Source organism: Diuraphis noxia, unplaced genomic scaffold, assembly GCF_037042655.1.
Source record: "Diuraphis noxia isolate RWA-SAM2 unplaced genomic scaffold, SU_Dnox_SAM2 contig0001, whole genome shotgun sequence".
Classification (NCBI taxonomy): Eukaryota; Metazoa; Arthropoda; class Insecta; order Hemiptera; family Aphididae; genus Diuraphis; species Diuraphis noxia.
In genome coordinates this window covers 58,272,346-58,284,564 of record NW_028301711.1, presented here as the reverse complement: position 1 = coordinate 58,284,564, position 12,219 = coordinate 58,272,346, and the positions used below count along the sequence as shown (strand labels likewise).

The 12,219-nt window shown below is 28.8% G+C and overlaps 1 protein-coding gene across 1 annotated transcript; it reads right to left on the bottom strand.

Moving 5' to 3' along the window:
• Positions 1 to 1,278: 1,278 nt before the first annotated feature.
• On the bottom strand, positions 1,279 to 11,962 carry LOC107166743 (adenylosuccinate synthetase-like). The gene is made up of 10 exons (XM_015515533.2): positions 11,540 to 11,962; positions 10,411 to 10,513; positions 7,555 to 7,685; positions 5,920 to 6,068; positions 5,274 to 5,479; positions 5,043 to 5,197; positions 4,168 to 4,292; positions 2,248 to 2,374; positions 2,043 to 2,163; positions 1,279 to 1,489 (listed from the first exon to the last, which is right to left on the bottom strand). Exons 1-10 carry the CDS (start codon positions 11,663 to 11,665, stop codon positions 1,425 to 1,427), a joined length of 1,308 nt encoding a protein of 435 aa, XP_015371019.1. The 5' UTR covers positions 11,666 to 11,962; the 3' UTR covers positions 1,279 to 1,424.
• Positions 11,963 to 12,219: the final 257 nt, after the last annotated feature.

Sequence of the window (12,219 nt, the reverse complement as noted above, 5' to 3'; positions counted from 1 at the left end):
ATCTAAGAGGTATAATAAGTATGAGAATAATAAGTGAATGTATAATTTCATAATGTATCTATTAATTAAGGTACTTAAATGTATTTTAGTTTGTTTAATATATTTTAAAAAATAAATAAAAATAAATAGATAAGTATTAAGTCGACCACATTTTTTTTTTTTTAAGTAACCTCTTATTGGTAGTTGCAGCTGGCCTCCTGAGACTTAGATCCGGAACTGAAGCTCACACTACTATATTTCCAGGCCTGACTGAAGTATAAAATTGAGCATATGCGTAATTATACTTACATTATTAGTTGAAAGAGTATTAAACACTTATTGTAATAGATTTTCAATATTTAAATAATTTTTTAGTTAACTTTAACCAAAAAATAAATGCCATAACATCATGTGCTGCTGTACACTAAAAAGTCGCTACGTCTTGTTGCACCTTGATGAATAATTCAATTTGAATAACTATAAAGAAACTATAAAGAAAACCTGTGGCTTTGGTCAAATCTACCGTTAGGTAAATGCAAATAAAATTCAATAGGTAGATTAATTACTAATAATGTTCGCATATAATATTAAATGAACAAATAACCGGATGATTGAGAACCGGGACTCCCTAACAAGTTTCAACAGTTTTGTATTTGCTTATCATCTCTAGTTATTTATTATTATAATGGTTATTAGTTATAAATGTTGTAATATGTGTTAAATTTGAATTCTATTTGTTCACGTTTCACCTTTTAAAAACAAAAAAAAATATGCCTACAAAGTAATAAGTGATTTTTAAAAATTTTGTCCTTATTATAAAAATAGGTATGGAGACATTTTAAAAGTACTAACTAGATCATTTTGTCAGGACTAAATAAAAACGTTTGGTGTAAAACCAATGTAAATACAGAAGATATTTTAAAGAGAGTAGAAAAATTAAGTGATGTAATTCAATGGACATAAGCATAATTTATATAGTAAAGAAGTATAATTTGTTTGTATGAAGGGGGTAATCTCTGTAGGCTGTAACACAGGATGAGAACACACTGCCTGGTCTTTCACAAAATTCTAACCGTATTCGATTGAAACAATTTGTTTTTAATTACACTGACCACGCTATCCTAAAATAATCTCTCCAGAGGTCTTAAACCACAGCAAAATGAGGTCGAGTATAGACCCAGACAGTTTTTTTTACCACTGTGAGTAGTGGCTGTAAGTCAGTAACCAGACAGCATGTTCCGTAGACAAGTAAACTAGTAAGGTGTGGTAGGCGTTCACGCATAACTATGAAAATCATGATTGTGCAATGGATAGCCTCAGAATCTTTAATAGTGGCGATTTTGACATGTATTTTTTATATGAGGTGACTAAATATTAAATACATTAATGTCTAATACTCAGAACCTAAAAATGTTTGAAGGTTCGAGATAACGTTTTCCAGTTCATCATTGTTGTTTACTATCAACATTAATCATTGATTCTCTTCCTTGGCCAACTCCAACCCACTTAACTGAAAAAAAAAAACAAATATGTATATAATTTGCATTATGAATGTTAATACAATATTTCAGTCAGAATTATGACTGATTTACCAGCATAATTTATAATTGTATTAACTGTCAATAAAATTAGTTTTCAATATATTACATTGAAAGAAATAAAATTACATTTTGTAAGTAACTTTGTTATGTTAACACATTCACATTACACTACATAAAAAGTACCAAACTTTATTTACGCTATTTTTATAATACAAGTATTATTGTAAATGTTTTACAAAAACAAACTTCAACTTTACATTTTAATTTCATAACAACTAACATTTATTTTACATATATCTTAAATGCTGCATGTTTAGATAAATTAAATGTAACTATTAAGGCCGGTCCAGACCAACAAACATTTGTCGAAACATAATGCTGACATTGTCATCGACAAATATTAATGTTACTGCTTATGATGGATTTCAGAAACATTGTCGACAACAAATTTTTCTTAGGCCAGGATGTTGCTTTAATCCACTAATATTAAATTTGTTTTAAGAAAACTAAAAAATGAAATACCTGGTACATCGAGGAGCTCTGCGATAGTAAAAACAAAATTTCTAGCATTCTCGGGTAGGTTATCGAAATGTCTTATGCCACTAATATTTGTTTTCCAACCAGGCAAAGTTAAATATTTAACCTAAATAAGTAAATTCAAAAACACGTTTATTACAATAGTTAACATAATAATAGTGGATAAATACTATTATGAAACTATACATACTTCAACAGATGAAAGTTCAAATAAACTGGATGGATAATAATTGAGCGCTTTTCCATTTAACTGATATTCCACTCCAATTTTTACTTCATCAAACGTATCCAGTATATCGAGTTTAGTCAAACATATTCTAAAAATATAATATAATTATTAATTATTTAATGTTAAATAGATAAGAATTGTCAGTATAATATTATATTCAAATATTTAAGAAATAAACATACAGCAAAAATAATTACGAAATATTACTTGTAAAGGTCAAAATACTAGGTTCCAGTATGAGCCTAAGATAAATTTAAAGTGGATGGAGTTAGAATACGAGATACCTTGGATATGACTAGTAAAATAAAACAAACTATACTAATGACTTTAAAGTTATGAGCATTATATTTTGTCTATAATATTTAGTTGTGTAGATATGCATCACTTATTACTTATTAGTAATTACAATTACATTTTAATTTTGTTTTATAATATAAACAAAATTTTTACGAGTTCGAGTGTTTTCATGTTTATAATAATTACGAGTAGCCAGAGGCATATTTATATTCAGGCATTATAGGTAGTAAATTTTTTTTTAATACTGAGTATTGACTCAATGATCTTATTATAGATAGTTCTCAGAATTCCTGTTATTGTAAAATATTGTATGTAATATGTATATTCTAATAGGCAATAGCTTACCACAACAGCCAACAAAACAGGACATCTATTTTAATTTTTTAACCACAATAATATTGATTGTAAATTAAATAGGTATAAATTAATTATTTTCATAGTTTCTTATCACCATCTATCAGAATTCGGGAATATTTGGAAAATTTATATCAAATTAGCAATCATAATTTATTATGTGTTGAAATTGGAAATGATATTAGAGTTACATTACATCATATATTAACCTATTACAAAAAAACTCAAGATACTTTTAAACAATAAGAAACTAAAGAAGTAGTGTATATAAATTGATAAATAAATAATTCTTTGATGAAGAAGTGAACAATTAACCAAGTTAAGTGACGGGTCTAAATTTGTGATGAAACATTCTATGTTATTATTCATACATTGACTACGAAACTGGAGAAAATACAAAAGTCAAATACAAATTTTGTGATATATTCAATGTACTCTCACTGATTTTACATACCACAGATTGCTCACTGGCCAGTTTTTCGGTCGAGTACAATATTACTCCTGGTAGATAGCCAGATGAATACTACCGATTTCAGTGACATTCGATGTTCCTAACCACACGCACCCTATAACTTAAGCCAGTGAGCAATGTATAGTATTTATAATCTATGGTACAACTTAAATTAATATCTTGAAATCCTATGCAAAAAGTTGAGTTAATTGAAAATTATACCCAAATGGTTTGCAAAATAGTGTTTTGTCATAATGTTTACATTCACATGATATCTCATATATTGAATAGTGATATTAACATAAACAATTTTAACTGCAAGTATTTAAAAAAAAATCTTTACATTTTGATATATTTTAAAATATTAACACAGCACTAAGAATTTTCAGGAGAATCAATAGCACAATAGAGATTATGTTCATGGTTAAAATGCATAAAAAAACTATTATTACACAGATTGCAGTGGAGTAATTGAAAGGTTAAATGTAGTTACAAATTATTGAAAAAAAATATGCCTTAGGTCATTGTTTACTTTTTATTTAACTTAATAATTAGTAAATTATCCTAAATATAAAACTATATCATATTAGTTATAAAATTAGTGTTTAATTAAAACTGAACATTAATTATTATAAAATTATAACATTTTAAAAACTTTAAATAAACATGTTTATAAATGAGTTATTATAAAATTATTTTCATAATTTTTATTACTATAAGATGTTGAAAAATAAAATGATTAATGAATTGGCATATTTTATATATAGAAAAATTCTTACTTAGTATACCCATTGACCATCGAAGTATATTTTAGAAGTGGGATATCCAACCATCCACAGCGACGCTTTCGCTTAGTTGTAACGCCAATCTCATTTCCAATGGTTTGTAGCTTTTCACCAACATCCTAAATTAATTCAAAAACATTTAATCAATTATTTTTGATTTTCAAACTCAAATAAACGTCATTATTTAAGTTATATCAAATAATTAATACACATTTTAGAAGACAGTAAAATAAAATAGAATTAAAATATTAAAATTTTTAATATTTTGTATACCGGGTGATTCTTTTATCATTGAACACTCATTATTTCAAAAAGTATCAATGTTTTTGAAAATATTTTTTTACAGAGTTTCATGTTGTTAAAAAAACAACGTTTTTATTAAAAAATTATGTTTTTTAATATTTTTTATCCTTATAATTTTTTAAGTTTTTTACTTTTTTGAATGACAACCTAGAGTTTTAATTTCATATTCCAAAGCAGAATATTTTTCTAAGTATTTTGATACGTAAAAATCGAATTTTGGACGAGTAGTTTATGAGTTATAAGTATTTTAAGTTTAGACAAACGGAGTAGTAGACAAACATTTTGCGGGGTAACCCCGTACCACTCCACTCCGCCAATCTAAACTTTAAATACTTATAACTCATAGACTACTCGTCCAAAATTCGATTTATACGTATCAAAATAATTAGAAAAATATTCTGCTTTGGAATATGATATTAAAACTCTATGTTGTCATTAAAAAAAGTAAAAAACTTAAAAATGATAAGGATAAAAAATATTTAAAAATATATTTTTTTAATAAAAACGTTGGTTTTTTAACAACTTGAAATGATAAAAAAGAATCACCCCGTATAACAAATACTTACGTCAAATAACTCTGTTGGAAATGGCCCATCACCAACTCTTGTAGTATATGCTTTGACAACTCCAATAACATCGCCAATTCTTGATGGAGGTAAACCAAGACCAGTACAAACACCACCAATGCTACAATTTGACGATGTTACATATGGGTATGTACCTATTTAGTTTTTAAAACAATTTAATTACTTTATTCATTACCAAACAAGTGTCTTATAAATTAATGATGTTATTACCAAAATCAATATCTAACATTGCTGCATTGGCACCTTCCACTAAAATTCGTTTTCCTTCTTTTAATGCGGAATGCAAATATCCAACAGTTTCCACTACTAATGGTCTTAATTCATTAGCATAATATTCATATTTCTTTAATTCTTCTTCTGGATCAACTTCTAGTAATGGAAACATCCGTTTATGTATGTCAACCAAGTTGTAAAACCTTAAAATAAAAATAAATAAGAAATATAATAATGATTTTCCAATTTATTTTAATTTATAAAAGGTATTTGGTTACATTAACATTAAAAATTATACACATGATTTTTAAGCTTATAATCCAAGAAGTAAGGATTTGTAATAGATATAGATATATGATACACAGATATATTCAAATTGTTATCACCAATATTAAAAAATGTTGATAAACACAACTAAACTATTTATGTAAGTACGTTTATTATAAAAAAAATATATAGGTAAGTGTATCAAAAATAAAAACCATAAAGAAACTAGATAAAAGTATAAAAAAGACACTTTGAATAAAATATTATATAGTTTAAAAATAGCCGATTTATTTTATAAATACTTTAAAGTTAAATCTTACAAAACCTTGTAAATTTATTACTTTTTATTTGTTTAACTAATTAGAACCCAACTAACTTTTCTTTAAACGTGTGGAAATCTCCAAGTAAATCTGCCAATCTTAGACCATTTCTAGTTGCTTTAGAAGCATAAGTTGGCCCAATCCCTTTTTTTGTTGTTCCCAAAGACTTTTTACCCTTTTCCATTTCTTGAAGACCATCAACTTGCTATATTTAAAAAAAAAAAATAAAGAAATAAATACGATTTATAATCATACCAAAGTTAAGGGGATTTGATACGGTTATTTTCTGTCCTAGTTTAATGCACGTGTGAAATAGGATTTTTCCAAACGTACCAATAACCCAAGTTATGTGAAAAATAGTGATTAAAAAATGTTTGTTTTTAAATTTTTGGAGTTAAAATCAAAAAATCAAAAATGAGAGAAAGTCAATTTCAAGTAGACTTGTCGTCAAATTCAAATCAGTTTTTAGAATTCCTATTACTTCACTATATCCATCAATACGTTTGGTAAAGAACACGGCTAAAATCCTATTACACGCATATGTTAAATAAATACAGAAAATCACTGTATCAAATCCCTTAATACATGATAAAATGACCTTTTAACCTTGTTTAAATATTTTTAGTTTCATGGATCTTTGAAAATTCATAAGCTTGTTTGCCTACTATTATTTATAAATTATAAGTTATAACATTGCAATAATGGCTATAATTTATATAAAATAAAAATTTAATATTCATACTCAACATGGAGAAAAAAATCTTTATAAACAATTGTCATTTAGAAGACATGCAATGTAACAATTTAGTTGGTATAGTTTGGTGTCTGGCACACATAAATAGAAAAATGATTGTAATGGCATAATAAAATAAGTCATAACTTTAGTAATTATATGAATAAAATGTATGTAGGTACTTCTTCTTATAAATGAAAAGTTAATCATGACTATTGTCGAGTCAAAATATATGTTAAATAAATGAATAAATGCCATAATTACCCATGTATATTAGCTAAGAAGTTAGTTATTATAACATTATTTTATTAATGCCTAAAACTAGAAACATATAGTATAAATAATTTTATTGTTTCTATAAATGAAGCATTGATATATAGGTATAAATATATACAACATAATACAATAATATTAATAACTAGGATAAGTATTTTATGAAACAAAATTAAAATATTAAACATTGATTAAATTAGGCCAATTAGTACAGAAACTACCCATCAACAATAGTTAAAACTCAACAAATGAATCTACTATTTAAATTTCAATCACTTTGTATAAATAAGAATGACTATTTATTCTGTTTTGTGTGTTCTCAAATCTTTATTAATTATATACACACTAGTTTAAATTACAGTAAAATCCTGCTACTCTGGTCATCGCTAATCCGGACAATTTATGTTTTGTATTTAGTATGTACTCATGTATAATATATATATTCGGAAATACCCATAATTAAGATATCATTTTGACAATATATGTAGAATGTACATTGTTTTTTGACAGTTTATTTATTGTGTTATTATTTATAATGTTTATTAATTAGTAAGTTAAAAAAAAAAACGTAATTTTGTTTAATCTGGATTTTCGATAACCTGGAGAGAGTCCGGTCCCATATAGTCCGGATTAGCGGTACTCTACTGTACAGTTAATGTATTCAAAGATATTATGGAAATATTACCTGATGGAAATCAAACACAAGATGTGCACGATCAGAAATCAATAATCGTTTCTTCCAGTCCACTAGCCCTTTCTTTTCATTTTTACTGCACTCATCGAATAACCCAGGTAGATGGATAACAACTCCATTACCTGTAATATTTTGAACATAGGAAATATAAATTTTTAATTAAAATTATACAAATTTTAAGCACAGTGTAGCAAGGCTCTTGCAGTGTTAAATTTTAAAATTGTATAGATGATACTTAGGTATTTAACTATAGTAATTATGTTGAATATGTAGGTATCCAAATAATTTTAAACTATAGATACTAGGATTATAATCTAATCTTGGGAATTTCGATAATATTTATTATTTAGTATTATAACACTAACATAATTTCTCAATTATTAAAATAACACTATAAAAACAGTGTCGGTCTGGCCCACCCGGCTACCCGGGGGCCCTTCGATATTTTTCAATATTATAGGGGCCCATAGCCAATTGTAAACGTAAAAAAAATATGCATGTGTTTAAAATTCTAATCGGGTACAACTCTAATAAATATGTAAGCATTGAACAAAATTGTAATAACTGTTTAACCAAAAATATTTCAAATTCTTTTTAAACTTACAACTAAAACGGGCTTATTCAATACACTGTGCATAGCATTAAAATATGTTCTTATACTTCCATGTACACAAGTTAAGTGTGAACGAGTGTTTTCAAAAGTAAAAATTTTAAAAATCAAACATAAATCTTCATTAAGCCAGCAATATTTAGATCCTTTAACTGGTCTATTTGTTGAAGATGATATCATTTAAAGTATAAACAAAGATAAAGTTATTGATATGTTAGGATTGTCATGGAATGAATTATAATAAATTACTTTTTTAATAATTTAATGTTAATTTTTAATTCAAAACGTTGAAAAAAGACCTAATTTTATTAATTATGTATAAAATAGTTTTAATATTTTATTAAATGGCAGTTAAATTTTTTTTTGTTTAAGTTAAAATTAAGTTTGTGGGGGGCCCAATCATGAGCTAGACCGACACTGTATAAAAATAGTAAATATTTTATTTATTTTTTCAATCAGCATTTTTAATACCTAATAAAAGTCTTACATAATTGTACCTACCTCGAAAGCTTGCTAAAAATTAATTAATAGACAAATGTCATAAAATTGGAAAATGTCCAACATTTTTTGAGTAGGTAAAAAACAAAAACTAAAAAATATTGATTTTCAACTAAAATAATCAATAATTAATCAAGCATTTCTGAGAAAAGTAAATATGTAAAATATAATAAATTAATGTTTTTTTTGTAATACCTACTTATTTATAGTTTCTTACTATATAAGTGTTGCTTATAAACGAGGTCTGTTCAAAAAGTACCAGGACAAATGTTATTGCGGCTAATCTATACATGATAACGTTTTAAATTATAAATAGATATTATATTCCCAACGTATTAGATAATATTTTGAACAAAACCCGAAGTCGCTATCTTATCTCAGTTTAATATTATATGTGGTTAAATCTGGTCAGTTTGTTTCGATCTCCGTTTTCGTCATGTCCGAAATTAACGAACGTGTGAGCATCAAGTTTTGCTTGAAACTTGGTAAATATGCAACTGAAACATACACAATGATTAAAACTGCTTTTGGGGACGATTCTTTAAGTCGCCCCATTATTTTTGAGTGGTTTAAACGTTTCATGGATGGTCGACAGTCAACTAAAGATGATCCACGTTCTGGAAGACTGTCGACATCCAGAAACGATGATGTTGTGGCGAACATTTACAAAAAAGTATGAAATAACCGCAGATTAACTGTTCGTGAGTTAGCAAATGAGGCAGGAATCTCAATTGGATCTTGTCATGAAATTTTAACAGAAAATTTACAAATGAGAAGGGTAGCTGCTAAATTCGTTCCGCGGTTGTTGACATTGGAACAAAAGAAAAATTGTTTAACGATTTGTCAAGACCTTACAAATCGATCTGCTGATATTAATTTCATAAGAAATATCATCACAGGGGATGAGACATGGGTTTATGAGTACGATTCAGAAACAAAGTTACAGTCATCTCAGTGGAAAACAACATTTTCCCCTCGACCAAAAAAAGCTGGCCAAATGAGATCGAATGTCAAGACAATGCTGATTGTTTTTATTTGATATTGAAGGTATTGTTTATTATGAATTTGTGCCCCATGGACAAACAGTCAATCAGGTATTCTATAAAGATGTATTAATACGTTTGAGAGAGAATCAGCAAAAAGCGCCCAGAAAAATGGCGAAGTGGAACCTGGTTTCTTCATAACGACAATAATGCGCCAGCACATTCAGTGTTGTCAATTCGTGATTTTTTGGCTAAAAATAAAATACCTGTGGTCCCGCACCCTCCCTATTCTCCTGATCTAGCCTCATGCAATTTTTTCCTTTTCCCGAGAATAAAATCTGCGCTTAAAGGACGATTTCAAGATGTAGAGGAAATTAAAGCGAATACGGCAACAGTACTCAAAGCTATAACTTTAGAACAGTTCCAAAGGACTTTCGAAAAATGGCAAGATCGCTGGAACCACTGCATATCGTCTGGAGGAGAGTATTTTGAAGGCGTCAAGGCGATATCTTTAAATAATATGTAACTTCATTTTTGTAATTATTAAAAATAAAATCCTGGTACTTTTTGAACAGACCTCGTAAATGGTTTGAACATTTTTTGGTGTTAATATTACTCCAGGAATTTAAAATGTTTATTATATTTAGATTTTAGATTGGTAGACATAAGTTAATTTTAATTAACTATTGGTGTATTAAAGTTTTCAAGTATATATGAAACTTGCAAACAAAAATTAGAAAATAATTTATATCATACCAATGACGGATTTGCAATTAGGATTTATAATTCCACTTGGCAATAAGTGAAAATCAAATTCCTTATTATCCACAACAACAGTGTGGCCTGCATTGTTTCCTCCCTAAAATGAAAATTTAAAATTTAATAAAAAATTAATGGCAGTTAGGTATGTTAAACAATATAAGCTCGAAAGTAAGTGATAGTGTTACAAAAATACTTAATTCATTCATTTTGAATTATAATAATAAACCAATAACCAATTCTGACAAGAATTGAAAATAACTAAAAGGCCTAAGAAAAACCATAGGTACCTATCCAATTAAAAATTATAAAATAATTGTTCAAGATACTTAATATCCGATTGAAAGATTAAGTGATGTATTGAAATTTAATGTCAAATATAAAAAAAATTGAAATTTATTGCAATGACATAGCACCTATGTTTTCACCTAGTGAAAACATAGGTGAAAACAAATTAAAAAAAGAAGGAAAATTGGGGGGAAATGATGCAACCTGTGGAAAATATGAAGAAAAATATAATGGTAGTGGGTTAAAAAGTAGTAAATTCTTTTACAAAACACTATATTGTATGTATGTTGGAGGTAATAAAAATCATTGCCATCATACAGTAAGACAGAACCGCCAAGTCACAAGGTAAATATAATTTTTCAACGAAGGCAACAAAAAAAAAAAAAAAAATGATAAAAATAACACCTAGGTTGGTGGTAAGCAATGACATGAAAAATATTAAATAGAAAAGAAGGCCAAAAGCATTGGATGGAAAAAAATTCGAAATTTTTTTGGCACTGCACAGTGGATTTTAATTTAAATATATTTTTTGATCTGCGTGATGTATCTCAATCCGTATACGAATTCAAATAATATGAGCACTGCGCGTTGACCTTAAGGCCGCGAAGGTAAAATGATAAAAATGTAGTTAATAATAAAAATATAGAGCCGTCTGCCGCGCATCAGCAACCTTGAAAGTTATTATTATGATTGTTGTTGTTGTTGCGATCGCAGTGGGACGGCCGTCAAAATCTCAAGCGACCGAGTGAAATCGACGATTAAAAAAAAAAAAAATACATCACAGTCAGCGATTTGGTCGTCGTACGGTATTATAGTAACGTGCATGGCTTTTTCTCACCTGACACCTGCACACGAGATCCGCGTCCGTGGCCAACATATCGACCACCTTGCCCTTGCCCTCATCGCCCCATTGGGCGCCTAGAACGACGGTCACCTTGTTAGCGTCTGTACCGTTGACAGCCATGATCGTAGCAAAAGAAAAAAAAATGGAAAAGCGACAAAACAAAAACGACCGGACGGCAGCTCGTCGACAAAAAACGAGAAAATCGGAAATTATATTATTTACCGAAGAGTGTAATTAACAGATCTGCCGGTCAACAGACCGACACGACGCGAGTCGGACGGTTGAATGATAATATTAAATTATTTGTGTTAGACGCGTTTCGACCGGCCGGCTGTCATAATACACGAGGAGCGACGTCCCCGTCGACGGCGCGGGATAAATAAACAACGGCAGCGGAGGTGGAGGGGAAGCGTCCGGCCAATGTCTGATAAACGACTAAAAAACCAAACGGCAAACGGAACGACGTCGTACGCGCGCGCAAAACGTCGTCGTCGGCGACGGCTGTTGTCGGTGACCGTGCGAGAACAGAAGCGGTGGCGGCGGTGGCGGTGGTGGCGATAGGCACCGGAATACAGTGTGGTCGTCGTCGTCTTTGCGTGCGAGGTATTATTATCGGTGACGGACGAGTGAAGACGACCGACCGCGACGACGAGCAAATGGCTATCGCTGTTTTT